The 17,102-nt window shown below is 43.0% G+C and overlaps 1 protein-coding gene across 2 annotated transcripts; it reads left to right on the forward strand.

The window, feature by feature from the left end:
• The first annotated feature begins 8,940 nt into the window (after positions 1–8,940).
• On the forward strand, positions 8,941–14,907 carry tagln (transgelin). 2 transcript variants are annotated; one of them, XM_060905699.1, is made up of 6 exons: positions 8,941–9,134; positions 11,515–11,557; positions 12,293–12,484; positions 13,210–13,381; positions 13,544–13,646; positions 14,337–14,907. In XM_060905699.1, exons 2-6 carry the CDS (start codon positions 11,546–11,548, stop codon positions 14,482–14,484), a joined length of 627 nt encoding a protein of 208 aa, XP_060761682.1. In that variant the 5' UTR covers positions 8,941–9,134; positions 11,515–11,545; the 3' UTR covers positions 14,485–14,907. The 2 variants fall into 2 exon arrangements, with proteins under 2 accessions (XP_060761682.1, XP_060761683.1); XM_060905700.1 differs by lacking the exon at positions 11,515–11,557 and having other exon boundaries at positions 8,942–9,134.
• Positions 14,908–17,102: the final 2,195 nt, after the last annotated feature.

Raw genomic sequence — 17,102 nt, forward strand, 5'->3', positions numbered from 1 at the left:
TTTTGAGTATTTCAGAAATGGCTGATCTCCTGGGGTTTTCACATACAACAGTCTGTAAAGTTTACACAAATAGAATGGTGCAAAAAAACATCAAGTGAGTGACAGTTCTGTGGGTGGAAACAAACGCCATGTTGATAAGAGAGGTCAGAGCAACTCATATAATCACTCTTGGTGGCACGGTGGTGTAGTGGTTAGCGTTGTCGCCCCACAACAAGAAGGTTCTGGGTTCGAGCCCACTGGCTGACAGGGGCCTTTCTGTGTGGAGTTTGCATGTTATCCCCGTGTCTGCGTGGGTTTCCTCCAGGTGCTCCGGTTTCCCCCACAGTCCAAAGGCATGCAGGTTAGGTTCATTGGTGACTCTTAAGTTGACCGTAGGTGTGAGTGTGAATTGTTGTTTGTCTCTGTGTGTCAGCCCTGCGATGACCTGGTGACTTGTCCAGGGTATACCCCGCCTGGGATAGGCTCCAGCTTGCCCGCAACCCTGCACAGGATAAGCGGTTACGGATAATGGATGGATGAATAATCACTCTTTACAACCGTGGTGAGCAGAAAAAACATCTCAGCATGCAACAGCAGACAGAAGACCACACTGGGTTCCACTCCTTCAGTCAAGAACAGGAACCTTAGAATCAAGAATGAGTTCTGATTAAAGTGGCCGCTGAGTGCATATTCACACCGAGAGGCAATTTACCAAAGGCAGTCTGCAGGGTTTTAGACATTGGAAAGAAACCAGAATTTCCAGATGAAGTCCATGGGAAAGTATCAAGAACATGCAAAGATCTCGACAGTAAGCCGAGCTCAGGATTGAACCAGGAACCCTGGAACTGTGACGTGGCAACGCTATCTGCTGTGTAACCACGTTCTCCGTAAGTACAGTAATGTAATCATATCACAGTGTGTGACGTAAACCTCCAAGTTTGCAGCAAAGGATACAATCGTTTAATCAGAGCTCATGTTTTATTACAGACACCACTTTCAGAAACGAACACTGTGAATAGAGCTAAACAGATATTCTCCTGTGAGCTGTTATATACCGGCGTCGGCGAGGAAGTTACTCGACCACGAAGCATCATTAAAACAATCAACTTGCTCTGTTTTTATTGCCAAACTCGCACTTAAACAAACAGACAAAAAAAAATAGAGGCTTGGTGGTTAGCCACAGTACTGACTTGATGAGGGAAAAATCAGCAGGAGCGACAAAACCCACCAGGCTACCATAAAACTGTGAAGACAAATGAGCATAAAACAAACATCAAGCAAAGAAGTACATGTACTGGCACAAATATGAGCAGCCAAGGGGGCTCATGGGTAAGAAGATTGGACTTGCATGGTGAACATGCCTCGTAATCTAAGAATAATAATAAAAATCACCATCATCATCACTATCTAAAAACGTATCGTTACTGAACGAAAATAAAAACTAGAATTGTTACTATTTATTTAACATTTATGGAAGGAGTCTCCAGTGTCAGTGATTTGTAGCAGTCAGAAGTAAAGCTGTTTTCCACCACAGGAAAGTCTTCATAATGAACAATGTCGGTGTTTGCTGTTTCTTGGTAACAAGTTGCATTTTTTTTGTCTTTTTACCCTCAAAAGAAAGAGAGAATGATTGTTTATAGCCACTGTAACATAAGAGATAACAGGAACGAACATGTTTGAGGTTACATGTAACTATCAGAGTCCAGGACTGGGACTCGAGTCCGACTTGTGCCCTAATTTTAAGGACTTGACTTGGACTTCAGCACTGATCACTCAGACTTGGACTCAGACTCGTACATTAACTGCATTCGGACTCGTAAATTGTAGACGAGGACTCAGATTCATTCTTTATTTTTTTGTAACGTGCCATAATAATTTGGCAAAAGATATTTCTCTCATCTCATTATCTGTAGCCGCTTTATCCTGTTCTACAGGGTCGCAGGCAAGCTGGAGCCTATCCCAGCTGACTACGGGCGAAAGGCGGGGTACACCCTGGACAAGTCGCCAGGTCATCACAGGGCTGACACATAGACACAGACAACCATTCACACTCACATTCACACCTACGGTCAATTTAGAGTCACCAGTTAACCTAACCTGCATGTCTTTGGACTGTGGGGGAAACCGGAGCACCCGGAGGAAACCCACGCGGACACGGGGAGAACATGCAAACTCCACACAGAAAGGCCCTCGCCGGCCACGGGGCTCGAACCCGGACCTTCTTGCTGTGAGGCGACAGCGCTAACCACTAGACCACCGTGCCGCCTATTTATATTTATATCTACATTAATTTTTATACAAATTTTGTCCAAGAGAATGCACATTCACCTGTTCATACGTCATGTTCAGGAACAAACTAACGTTAACTGCGCTAAAATGCCTGGACAGAACAGCTCTAGGATTGTCCGCTTTGCTTATACAGACTTCTCGTGCAGTGGGGGGGGAAATGCACTGCTGTGTGTTCCATGTGTAGAAGAACTATCAAGGAGACGACGGGGACAACCTCGAACTTCAGTCGTCATTTGGCAAGGCTCCACCCAGAGAAGGAAGTGACACGCTATGTTCATTGCCCTGTTGATAGCGGGGCTTGCTTGCTGAGCGATGAACTAGCTAGTGTTAACCGTCTCTCATGTTATTTGCCTTGTTGATAGTGGGCGGGGCTTGTTGAGCGATGAATAAGCTTTTTATCTGTTAACTAAAATGGGGCGGTCGAGCAGGAACGTTAATCCAACACAGTAGCAGAAACGGTTTCACATAAGGGCAGCAACAGCCACCGTCAAATGGTGCGGATGGAGTCTTGTTCTCGGACTCGACTCGAAATTTTCTTTAATGACTTGGACTTGACTTGGACTTAAACAGTGGAGACTTGAGATTGGACTCAGACTCGAGGTTTAGTGACTTGATTAGAACACTGGTAACTAAAAATGGATAAAAAGGATGACATTCACAAACTGCTGTATTATAAGAGGAAACAAAACTCTGGGATGTACAGCTATGAGAAAGTAATTAACTTTGACGTGGTAACAGGAATAGGAGATCCTCACACCACTCCGTTGTTGATTACTTTCCTATATTAGCACGCCTCCAAGTGTTTTATTCCTTGCTTAGCACTTTGTTAGACTTGCAGTATAACAGGGTGCACCATACCCTAAAAGTGATAAGTATACTTATTTATTGTAGTGTTTCTATATGATTTTGATGACAAAAGTATTTGAAATATATTTGTATTTTTGCAAATACCTAAAAGATTAAGCCAGTTTTGTCAGCCGGGGATCAGTACCAGTATGCCAGCGCCTCTGCCTTTGGCTGTCACCTGATCCACAGTGCACCAGACCCTTACAGCACCTCCTGCAGGCGGTGGGTCCACAGAAGAGCGGTTCCATGTTGCTCATCCAGGCCCCACAGACATAGGCCCGGCCACCAGGCGTTCGCCGACAAGCCCCTCCCCCAAGCCTGGCTCCAGGGTGGGGCCCCGGTATCCCTGGTCCGGGCGAGGGTACTCGGATACCTGTTTTTCTTTTCATAAGGGTAATTTTGAACCACGTTTTGTCTGACCTCTCATCTAGGACCTGTTTGCCTTGGGAGACCCTACCAGGGGCAAATGCCCTGACAACATCTCATCTCATTATCTCTAGCCGCTTTATCCTGTTCTACAGGGTCACAGGCAAGCTAGAGCCTATCCCAGCTGACTACGGGCGAAAGGCGGGGTACACCCTGGACAAGTCGCCAGGTCATCACAGGGCTGACACATAGACACAGACAACCATTCACACTCACATTCACACCTACGGTCAATTTAGAGTCACCAGTTAACCTAACCTGCATGTCTTTGGACTGTGGGGGAAACCGGCGCACCCGGAGGAAACCCACGCGGACACGGGGAGAACATGCAAACTCCACACAGAAAGGCCCTCGCCGGCCATGGGGCTCGAACCCGGACCTTCTTGCTGTGAGGCGACAGCGCTAACCACTACACCACCGTGCCGCCCCCTGACAACATACCTCCTAGAATCCCTGAGGCACTCAAACCCCTCCATCACGTTAAGGTGGTGATTCTAGGAGGGTCTGTTGTTTCTCAGTTTCTTGGACATTTCATCAGAAGGCTTGAACACAAGGCCGTTCCTTCAGTCCATTTGTTCCCAGAGTCAGGAGATTTATGAACAAAAAGAACACAGTTCTTTCTTTCTTTTTTTTTTTTTGAGGTTGATCATGTTTAAGAATCAAGCACCAAGGAACTGTGGTTAGTGCAAAAATAGAACAACTTTTTTTTTGTGGCCATAAAAATAATAAGTGTACAATCAAATGCTAAATAAACAGTTCTCCTCTTTGGTAACAGAAGGGGATTGATAAATGTATGGGGTCGTGACTTCCAGATTGCTGGAGCATCAAAATTAAATGCTCTTTCAGCAAGCAGCAAAGAAAGTTTGGTGATTTTTGGATCTTGCTTAGACAGGCCATAGTATTTTCAAGATAAATGACAATCCCACTGTTGAGTCAGAAGGTTTTAGTGGGTTTGAGCAGCAAAATATTTGCCTGCGTTGGAACTGGGTTTGTGTTGTTAGAATGCTATAGTGGTACAGCTTGATAAGAGAAAATGTGAAAAGGTTATAGTGTACGTAAAATTAAACTTATCGATGACAACTTCGGAACAATGTCATTTCCAGCATGCAGTGTACATTTAAAAGAATGTTAGCGTAGTAAACAGGAAAAGTATATAATCGGAGTTAAAAGGACAATTGTGAGCATTTCATTTTGGGGTAAATGGTTTATTCATGTCATGCCATAACCATGTGTTGTATAGTAAAGTCTATGACTTTAGGAATCAGTTAAGAGGGTGAACGGCAATCACTGGGTTAAAATAAATTTCTTAGACTTACTGAGTAATGGTGGAAGTATATTGCTTATTTAATGTGACTTATGAAACTTGAATATGGTCATAATTTGATCTATATATAATATATATATAATATCCTATTGGGGCGGCACAGTGGTGTAGTGGTTAGCGCTGTCACCTCACAGCAAGAAGGTCCGGGTTCGAGCCCCGGGGCCGGCGAGGGCCTTTCTGTGCGGAGTTTGCATGTTCTCCCCGTGTCCGCGTGGGTTTCCTCCGGGTGCTCCGGTTTCCCCCAAAGATATGCAGGTTAGGTTAACTGGTGACTCTAAATTGACCGTAGGTGTGAATGTGAGTGTGAATGGTTATCTGTGTCTATGTGTCAGCCCTGTGATGACCTGGCGACTTGTCCAGGGTGTACCCCGCCTTTCACCCGTAGTCAGCTGGGATAGGCTCCAGCTTGCCTGCGACCCTGTAGGACAGGATAAAGCGGCTACAGATAATGAGATGAGGGCCCTAAATTCTCTGCTATTTTTTCCTGCTTCACCATGACCCAATTCAAGATACTACGTCATGCATCACATAATGGGCTTTCCCTGTTCGCGCAAGGCATTGTGGGATACAAATTTGAAATAGGAGAGAAAAATGGAGGATGTGAGTGTGCGAATGAAACGTGAAAGACCGACTACAGTAACGGAAAGCGAGAAGAAAAGACATTATGTTCTATACGAAGGAAAGGAAACGCAGGACCAAACTAATAAATATTGGCGCTCAGCGAGCACCTCGGTGTGATCAGCTATTTGTTTAGTGACAGGATGATGGAACTGTCAGTGTACGGTCAAAGGTAAGAGGTAGAAGGTAGACGGGATTAATGCAGTAAAGGTAGAAGGCAGTAATGCAACACCGGATGCCAGTTGCTATAAAATCCAAAAGAAGAAGAAAAAGAAGGAGGCTTCCTCTGTCTGCTTGCCTGCGCGAAGCGAGCGATTTCATGCATGTTCTTTGCTAGAGAATCGCCTCAAATTAAATAACTTCCCAGCCACAGAATGGCCTGTTTCTTTGAGATACTGCAGAAATAAACATAGTGTATCACAATGACCAAATTTCAGAGGGAACTAAATTTCACCGATTTTGTGAAATCGAAAGGACGTACAAGTTTAATATCTGTGCCTAGAAAGACTGGACAGAATTTACGAATGGTTTCTTGGATGGGCAGATGCTTGGATGGATGGATGGATGAATAAATTAATGAATGAATCAATGAATATTGATCAGTGGCATGGATGGATAGATAGTGGGTTGATTGCTGGTCTGGATGGATGAATGGATGTAAGGATAAAAGGGTGGATAGATGTATGGATAGTTGGTTAATTGCTTGAAGGATGGATGGATGCTTACTTGCTTGGATTAATCAATCAATGGATGGTTGAATGAATGGTGTATCCATATTTGACCAATATGAGCAATAGTGGATTAACGACTTGAATGGATGTATGCATTTCTTCTTCTTTCAGCTGCTCCCATTAGGGATCGCCACAGTGGATCTGTTCCACATATTTGATTTGGCATAGGTTTTACACCGGATGCCCTTCCTGATGCAACCCTCCCAAATCTATCCAGGCTTGGGACCAGCACTAATGGATGGATCTAAATGGTTGGATGGGGGGATAGTTAGGCTACGTTTACATTAGACCGTATCTGTCTCGTTTTCTTCGCGGATGCACTGTCCGTTTACATTAAACCCCCTGGAAAAGCCAGGAAACGGGAATCCGCCAGCGTCCACGTATTCAATCTAGATCGTATCTGGTCCGGTGCTGTGTAAACATTCAGAATACGCGAATACGCTGTGCTGAGCTCTAGCTGGCGTCTCATTGGACAACATCACTGTGACATCCACCTTCCTGATTCGCTGGCGTTGGTCATGTGACGCGACTGCTGAAAAACGGCGCGGACTTCCGCCTTGTATCACCTTTCATTAAAGAGTATAAAAGTATGAAAATACTGCAAATACTGATGCAAATACTGCCCATTGTGTAGTTATGATTGTCTTTAGGCTTGCCATCCTTCCACTTGCAAGTAATAAGTGATCTGCGCTGGGATCACACACACAGCGGCTCAGTCCCGAATCGTGGCTTGTTCACTTCACTCGCGCGCTGTGTGAGCTGCGCAGGGCCGGAGTGCACACCCTCCAGAGGGCACTCGCTGTTCAGGGCGGAGTGATTTGGAGCGCAGGATGCCTGCGGAGCCGAGCGTATCCGCGTATTGGCGTTGCTATGTGCACGGCTAACGGTTTTAGTGTAAACGCGAATCGTTTTAAGAACATTAATCTGATGATCCGCTGATTCGACGTAATGTAAACGTAGCCTTAGTTAACTGCCTGAATGGATAGCTGGATTAATCAATGAATGGATGTATGAATGGATGGTTGAATGGCATCCATATATGACCAATAGTGCATTAACGACTTGAATGGATGGATATATGTATTGCTGGATGAATGGTTGGATGGGGGAATGGTTAGTTGATTACCTGGATTGAAGAAAGGATGGATGGATACTTCCTTGCTTGAACAAATGAATTATCATTATCTCATTATCTCTAGCCGCTTTATCCTGTTCTACAGGGTCGCAGGCAAGCTGGAGCCTATCCCAGCTGACTACGGGCGAAAGGCGGGGTACAGCCTGGACAAGTCGCCAGGTCATCACAGGGCTGACACATAGACACAGACAACCATTCACACTCACATTCACACCTACGCTCAATTTAGAGTCACCAGTTAACCTAACCTGCATGTCTTTGGACTGTGGGGGAAACCGGAGCACCCAGAGGAAACCCATGTGGACAAAATGCAAACTCCACACAGAAAGGCCCTCGCCGGCCACGGGGCTCGAACCCGGACCTTCTTGCTGTGAGGCGACAGCGCTAACCACTACACCACCGTGCCACCACAAATGAATTAATGGATAGCAAATTGGTTGGTCTTATGAATGGATGGCCAGACAGGTAGATGAATTGTTGATTAATTGGTTGGACCGATTATTACTTGTTTGGGTTCTTGATTGATTGAATGGATGGAGAGATGAATTGATTGTTTGAATGGATGAATACCTGAAGATGACATGTTAACCAAGTGGACAAAGGTAATATGCTGAAATAAAGACTACCCTTTCAATGTGGTAATTTGATTCATGGCCAGCTTTCTTGTCTGGATGGTAAATTGGTATGGATCACTTTTCATTTGTCAGGGTTCTCCAGCTGCTAGTTTTCTTGGTAAGTGGCATGAGAGGTTGCACTAATGACAGAATGAGAGGAAGTCCTTCTTATCTTTTTTAACATCAAGTCATTTATTTCCGCAAGCTGCAAAGCCATGTCGTGAGTAATTTCAGATCCTGGGGACAGAGAGCCAGGGAAATGTTATGAACGTTACTCCAAATGGTCTTTGATAGATTTTATGTTCTTGTTCTTCTCAGGAAAGAGTTTTTTCCCCCTGCTACCAAAAGGTTGTACAGTACTTGTGGAATTCCAGTGCCCTGGGATACATTTCTGGCTTCTTTGTCATTCAACACATGCATACTGGGTGGGAGTATTATGGACATAAAAGGTCTTGTTAGCAACCGTGTCAACAAGTAGTCACCAGTAATTCATCTCAATCACGTCTTCAGTGTTCCCTTTTCTTCCCTCCCTGTTTCCTTGTACAACCCAAATCACACTTCTTCCTCACACACTGATCTGCTGACATCTTCTCTTCCTTCCCTTCCAACCTCTTTTTGATCCTCTTTTGCGGCCTTTGTACGAGTCCTTCTTGACTTTTTACTCTTTCTTTTTGTCCATCCTGAGCCCTACATGCCTGCCTTGTTCAAAATCTCTTCCTGGCATAAGCTGATGAAGTGGTGCAGTGTGGTATTTCGAAAATTCCTCTCCCTGACCAAACCAGAAGCCTCTTGGCTGAAGTCTTCTCTACTTCCCGACCTCTTCCCAAATAAGGCTTCCCTTCTTCCAGCAGAGGAGGGAAAAAAAGAGGCAAAGGGCAATGTGGATAGAGGGAGGGACAGCCTGCTGAAGAGGAAGGCGTAGAGGAAAAAAGGACATATCCTTTTAAGGCCACGGTTTCCTTTTCTCCTTCACTCTCTCCATCCTCTTTGCGGCTAGTTCTCGAATGGTGAAGTCATTGCAGCTCTCCTAGTTTTAAGCCTGCTCTTTTCAGAGGGAGGACTCTCCTGCTGCTGCATAAAACACCCACGCCCAGAGATCCACACGCGCATACTTCCTAACACACACTCCTTCCGAACTGTCCGGAGGACCTTCATCCTAAAACTTATACACAGTGAGTACATCTTTCATATCTTTTTCTTTCTGCCATCTTTCCAAAGCACCATAGAGATACTCGAGTAGAAGTTTTTGACTTTGTGGATCACATGCCATCATTAATAATCTTGAAAATTTCCAGAAAGCCAGGTCTGTCTGAGGGATGTCTTGAACCGTTATCAATTGTGCTGGTCCTCACAAGTCCTTATTGAGTCTGCAATCCCTAACGTTGTGTTTTGCTGTGATGTTATGTCTGTTCATGACTTGAAACCTAACTAGAAAAAGCTAACAAAGACGAATAAAGAAAAAAACAACCTCCCCAAAAACAATGGTACATGCTTGGAATTCCACTTCAGTGAGTCTGGAAGGTTAACCACAAAAATTCTTGGATCTTATTCATACAGTGTGAATTAGTAGGCTTGAAAAAAAAAAAAAAACAACATATTCGCTCAACTTTGAAGTACAAACTGCACTTATTGTAATTTTGCACATCTTTGCTTGTTCAAAAGTATGGAACAGACTTAAAAGTACAACATTGCCATCCATGGCAGATCTCTGGTTCTGCTACTTTTGTAACATGGATGTGATAAACGCCTTTCAGTGTTTCATCACATATACAAATGATTGCCATAAAAGGCTCTAACCAGGAGTTCATCTACCACCAAGGCCCATTCCAATTCATCAAAGTGTCACTACTGATTCCTGGACACACACACACACAAGCTCACAGGCTTTCAAACACTCAGTCATCACCACTAGACATGCAATAAACAGAACGCACTTGTTAAAGTAAGCCTTGGAACATTTTACAACCAGACCTCCAAAGATTTATTTGGACCATTTGAGGTAACCTTGAGCATCATCAGACGTATTCAGGAATTCATCAGGAAATCTACTTTCAATACAAGTTATTACATTATGTTAAGGTTATTTGTCTGCAATGCCATAGTAGAACCATCTTTAGGTTCCCAAAAGAATTAAATGATTCTTCAGTTCAACAAAATTGTTCATCAAAAGGCTAAAAGTTGGTTCATCTTTGATCTTGCTGTAAAGAACTGTTTCTGGCAGTAATACCTGGAATTGTCAAGCAGTAGCTAAGTGGTAGAACCGAGCTGATAAAGATGTCTGCATAGCATTCCAGCTACCCTTCAGAGCTGATGTTATTACATCATAACATGTGTTCAGTCATTCCGCAGATCATCGCTCCAGAATTTTCTTCACAGCTGCTGTGGCAACATTGGAAAAAAAGTGATGGAATTTGGAGTTCAAAACCAGGGAGGGAAGAAAATCTCAGACATTTGTGTCTTCAGAAGATTTTCCAATCTCACCAGCTCAGACAGCAAACTGGGATCAGTGAGGAGATTAGAGACATTTTTCCACCCTGCTTGTGCCTCAAAAGTGCAAATAAGCAAGTATGGATAAAAGGACTTTGACGTTGGTGCCAGCTGGAAGGCAAATCTGAAGTTTATATGAACACTTTTGCTCTTACATACCATAGCTGGTATAAACAGAAACATTTCACATCATTAAATGTTACTCGGCAGTATGGTGGTGCAGTGGTTAGCACTGTCACCTCACACCAAGAAGGTTCTGGCTTCAAACCTTGTGGCTGACTGGGGCCTTTCTTGTGGAGTTTGCATGTTCTCCATGTTCCTGAGTGGGTTTCTCCATGTACCACGGTTTTCTCCCACAGCCCAAAGGCATGCGGATTCGGTCAACTGGCTAATAAACTCTAAATTGTCCGTGAGTGTGAATGGTTGTTCGTGTTAGTCCTGTGATAGGCTGGCAACCTGCCCAGGGTGTACCCCGCCTCTTGTGCGAAGTCATCTGGGATTGGCTCCATGATGGATGGATAAACGTTACTATAAATGGATAAGGAATTCTGTCTTTAATTAATAAAAATTTGTAATTGTTGGGAGGTTGCTGTGGTAAAAGAGGAATAAAACTGTTCAGGATGTGCTGTGATTGGAAAATGTTCAACGTTGGGCCGCACCACATCACTCAGTCATTGCACTGAATAAGAGAGTAACAGTTATGGCATGGTTTGTCTTGGACAGGATGGGAGGGATTTTATATGGTGGAGTTCCTGTGTGGTTTCAGGCCAGCACTGGGTCAAGCAGAGTCATGCAGTGTGTCCTGAACATCCATCCATCCATCATCTGTAACCGCTTATCCTGTGCAGGGTCGTGGGCAAGCTGGAGCCTATCCCAGTTGACTATGGGCAAGAGGCAGGGTACACCCTGGACAAGTCGCCAGATCGTCACAGGGCGTGTCCTGAACATCCACATTGAAAACGAAATGGCCTCAAACCAAGTTGTAGAGTGTTTTATCTGTTAACCAGGGTGTGTACAAACTCTAACAGTTTGACTTCCATATTCTTACCCACTTCTAACCTTCAGGCCCAGAGCGTGGTCGTGTCCAGACATCAAGATGGCAGCACAGGTGACAGTGCTGCTGACTCTACAGAGTTGCTACTGTGTGTGGGCTTGGCACGTACAAAATTACAAATGTGCTTTTGCAGCCTTTAGAGCTTCCTTTAGCACAGTCCTTCAGCTCAGGTTAACTCACTAAACAACTGATTTCAAATTGGATTTTTTTTTCACAACTTAAAAAAAAAAAAAAATCAGCTGTGCACAGATGAAGACTCTTAAGGGCTGCTACAAATCGGCTTAATTTTATTTTCTGCCAGGAACGTGCATGATTTGGAAATAAATTTGGATGATGTCATCACAATTGCACTGATTTCTTTATGTGGCAGCTTGTGTCCACAGTATTGGTTGTTGGCTGTTTTTCACTGGTTTGGTTGGCTTGTGGCTTCAAGTAACATGTTTCAGCAGAATTGGACAGCAGACCAGGACACTGCTCATGACACACCATCTTAAACGGATTTTTAAAAAGTGATAATATTTGATAGTACATGGAGTAGTACATTCAGATTCAGTGCAATTTTAACTGATGTACATGATGCAGTGTCAGGTAAGTAAAAAAAAAGGAGACATGAGACTGTAAATATTTGCTTATTGATGTTTTAAGCTTCATAGTCTGAGCTTAGTAGATCAAATCCCCTAAAACCCCCTTCATCCATGAACAGCTCAGAACCTACCCTAGAAAATAGCACACATTCTTTCTCCTTTCCCATAATCCTAATTTCCATTTGTATGCATTTTTATGGAACAGGGAACCCCAGGTATGGCCAACAAAGGTCCATCCTACGGACTGAGTCGCCAGGTGCAGGACAAGATCGATAAGAAGTACGACCCCGAGCTTGAGCAGCGTCTGGTGGAGTGGATTATGGCCCAGTGTGGTTCTGGAGTGGGGAAGCCTGCAGAAGGCAAGCAGGGCTTCCAGGATTGGCTGAAAGATGGATGCGTGAGTGATTATGTCCCTCCTGCTGATGCTAACTATGATTGCTTCAAAGACCTTCATCGGAATACCTGGTTGACCTTGAGATACTCAGTAATGATAACAGAAGCTATGGACTCCAGTTTGTAGATCAAGTTTGTGTATTGTTGACAGGGTCTTACAAGGTTTCATTCCTAATTAGAAACTTTAGTATTTGGGGCAAAGTATTACTTCAACAAACAAACATTGTCGAGTGCCTGACTGCAAGTTTTTTCAGCGGGGCCACTTTTGCAACTCTCCAGGATGCTACTTGATACATTGGACAGATTGAGCAAAATCATTTAAGAATATACTGATTATAAACAGTACTAATTACATATGGATGGCTTCCTCAGTGGTACAACGACTGTGAGTTTGACACGATAGCCAAGAGAGCACCTTTTGCCCCTGCTCTCTGGTTCAGAAGGAACCCGTCTTGAAAAATCAGATGCACATCAGCAAATCATAGTCATCTGTTCGATTTTTAAAATGAGGATAGAAGTATTTCCTCCAGGCGTGTTAAGGAAACGTACACCTTACCACTCCTACATTGGTAGCTGTTGCATGAAAGGGAAAGAATGGGAATTGGCTATACCTACATGGGAAGCCCCAACACTATTAAATACTGTGTGAAATCCATAATACTGCCTTCTTTTTACAATGGTCCAACACTATCCGACTTGTCATTTAATAGTCTTCTTGGTGTCTCTCAGATCCTGAGCGAGCTCATCAACAGCCTCCACGATGCAGACAAGCCTGTAAAAAAGATCCAAAGCTCATCAATGGCCTTCAAACAGATGGAGCAGGTGTCTCAGTTCCTTAATGCTGCAGAGGCATACGGCGTGACCAAAACCGACATGTTTCAGACTGTCGATCTCTGGGAGGGTGAGTAAACCAAGATGTGGTTCATCACGTCATAAAATGGTTCATTTAAGACAGCTATATTAAGTCCCAGGAGGTGCCCCAGAAGCCATCATCTTTATCTTTCTGCTTGTGTTTTCTGGCTTCTTGTGGTAAAACAATAACTCTACTCTTCTATGCCCAAAGGAAAAGACTTGGCTGCAGTGCAAAGAACATTGATGGCTCTTGGCAGCATTGCAGTAACAAAGAATGATGGGACTTTCCGTGGTAACCCTGACTGGTTCTTCAAGTGAGTAGTGGTTAAAGCTGTAATATATACAGTACACTTGTAGGAAAAAGGGTTCCTCACGGGTTAGTTAAGGGTTCTTCCTAGTGAGTGGATACTGGTCCCACTGTGATAATGAACCACTTCATTCTCCATGAAACTCTTCGAGGGACAAAGCAAAGAACCTTTTAGGTTCTCGATTTAACTGGCTTTCCCCCCTAAAAATGCACGGTCCAATGGTCCGAGTTCCCCACCAGGAATTAGCGTTTTCAAAAATAAATGACGTGTTTTGTATTTTATTTGATGTGCACGGACTGGGAATACCACTGGATCTCGCTGTGGCTTAATGCTGCTTATAACATACTGTGAATGTCTTGTGTTATTTGCCAACTGTTGTGAACTATATTAGGTGATGAATGGTGGAAAAATGGACGTTGTGACTGTGCATTATTCTTTCATTCCTAATAGACGAAACTAGGTGGTCTTACTTCACTATGCACGTTAACATTTCTAGCTTTGTAAAGGGGTTTAGCTTGAAACCTTTCCTAAAAGGAAAACCTCGTTGTAAGGTTTAAGGTGTTCCCAGACCAGAAAACCTTAGACGTCATAGGAAAACATGATTCATTAGGTGTATCTACACATGTACCTCTGTGATTATTACGGTGTATGCATGGAGATGATGTGTGCAGCATTGCTATTCTTTGCCTGTTACAGGAAAGCTCAGGAGAACCGGAGGGACTTTTCTGAGGACCAGCTGAAATCAGGGAAGAATGTTATCGGCCTGCAGATGGGCTCCAACAAAGGGGCATCCCAAGCTGGCATGACAGGCTATGGTAGACCCAGACAGATCCTAAACCCTTAAATCCACTCATTTCCAAACCCCATCCCCTTTCCACGTCCCCTTACCACTCAAAACATGCGCCAAAGTATTAAATCTGCCACACCAACAGTATACAAACAGCAGAAGGACATATGCACTCATGCACTCATACACTGCTCACATATGAAATCAGAAGCAAGCCAACATTGCTGTTGTACATCTGGCACAATGGATAATGAGTTGACGAAAACATTGAACGAATTCCCAAAATATGGCACAGGAATGATGTAAATTTGATAAAGTATGGTCTGATGTTCTAAGTGATTTTAGTACCAATGTAATAAAGAAGGTAACTGACTGATAGAAGATTTTAATCATTTGGACGGCTGCGATAACACCTTTATTTTAGCAAACGTGTACTTCTATGGTCAACGTTCTATGCAAATAAAGGTATGCTAAAAACAAGTTATTGGAATAAGATTGGAATTTCTAAAATGTGAGTCTGATTTTTCCTGTCTGAAGCACAGCACAGGTCCAGCCTTGTATTTTTATATTTTGTCTAATTAAAAGATGACGAAAAAAGAGGTTCGATTTCTGTTTCTTGAAATGGGAGAATCCAAAACCAATTTTAAAGACAATCTAATGCTTCATATTCTGAGGACGGTCAGTCCAGATTGAATAACTACATCCTTACGTTGTTGGACGTAGTTTCCTTAAATATAACATGCTACGTAATTGAATCTTGGTTCTGAATTAACTGCAGCAAGGAGTGTGGTGAGATTGTTAATGGAGTCTTAGCCAATGGTCGTGCACCTGAATTGAAAGTATTCCTAATTTGGGGGGAAAGGACAAAAAAAAGAAGACTTTAGGCTGTATGGACAGAACATTCTGGTTAGGGTTGCAATCACCTTCGATTCCACACACCAAAGTAGCAAAGTAACTAATTTTTTTTTCCCATTTTCTCCCCAATTTGAGGAGGCTAACACGAGACGCACCAAGCTGGACAACCGGATCTTTTCAAACTGCCGCTCATATAGCATCAAGTGGCAGCAGACGGTCATCTACCCTCTTCCACATACACTACCGTTCAAAAGTTTGGGGTCACTTTGAAATTTCGTTATTTTTGAAAGAAAAGCACTGTTCTTTTCAATGAAGATCACTTTAAACTAATCAGAAATACACTCTATACATTGCTAATGTGGTAAATGACTATTCTAGCTGCAAATGTCTGGTTTTTGGTGCAATATCTCCATAGGTGTATAGAGGCCCATTTCCAGCAACCATCACTCCAGTGTTCTAATGGTACAATGTGTTTGCTCATTGCCTCAGAAGGCTAATGGATGATTAGAAAACCCTTGTACAATCATGTTAGCACAGCTGAAAACAGTTGAGCTCTTTAGAGAAGCTATAAAACTGACCTTCCTTTGAGCAGATTGAGTTTCTGGAGCATCACATTTGTGGGGTCGATTAAATGCTCAAAATGGCCAGAAAAATGTCTTGACTATATTTTCTATTCATTTTACAACTTATGGTGGGAAATAAAAGTGTGACTTTTCATGGAAAACACAAAATTGTCTGGGCGACCCCAAACTTTTGAACGGTAGTGTACATGAACGCACAGGTGCCAACGATTGGTTGGAGAGACACAGTGTACCATCCTTCCCATCCAACAAGCATGGCCAATCTGGCTTCCTCACGGCTTGAACTGTCAGACCTTCGTCCATTAGACCACTGATCACACGGAAATATATCTGGACAGTGACCTTATGCAAGTTTGGATGAAAACAAGTGTTCAACAAATTTATTTACCCTTATATTTAACAGTTATTCCACTAAATCGAGTCGTACGTGAGCCGATAGCCGATGAAGCGCGTAGCACCGAGTTGCCTATAAGCCATGCATGACGAGATTGAGTGGAATAACTTTTCCACATTCACTGGATTTGGAGAAACAGAGCATTTTTATTTAAATTTTTTGCAAATTTGATAAAAACTTTACACAAAACGTCCAATAAACTAATTTCCGCTTAGAACATAAACGAAATGACAGCAGCAATTTGTGAAAAATGCTATAATAATAATTCTTGAAAAATTAAAAAAAGGTACATTCTTACCATGAAATATTTTTATTCCATATATTTTTTGTACTTTTTGGTGTTTTTATTTCGTCCTCGGTTGGTTCAGCAAAACACTCCGCCATTTTCTTCTTCTTTAGGGTTTTTTTGGTGGTTGGCAAACCAACTTAAAGGTGCATTACCACCACAGACTGGGCTGGAGTGTGGAAATAGGAGATATTTGGGGCGGGGCAAACAAACAAACTTTATATTCTTTTAGCTATTCCTGTTTCTTTTAAATACTTGATAAAGTGATATCTGACTTGATCTGCTCCACCAGTTTGTTTTTCTCTACTCACAGTATATGAGCTGATATCCTAGTAGTAGAGGAGCCAATCAGAGCGCGCGATTACTCATCCAGTGAATGTGGATAGAATAAACTGTAATATTCTTATACGATGAGAGATTGTCTTTTCAGTGTAAGTAATTCTGTATTGCAGTCAGTGATCTATTTATTAATTAGGTCAAGTTGATAGTTGATTGAAATGCTGGAAAGAAATACTTACAGTTGTGCTCATAAGTTTACATACCCTGGCAGAATTTTTGC

The sequence above is a fragment of the Neoarius graeffei genome, chromosome 23, assembly GCF_027579695.1.
Source record: "Neoarius graeffei isolate fNeoGra1 chromosome 23, fNeoGra1.pri, whole genome shotgun sequence".
NCBI lineage: Eukaryota > Metazoa > Chordata > Actinopteri > Siluriformes > Ariidae > Neoarius > Neoarius graeffei.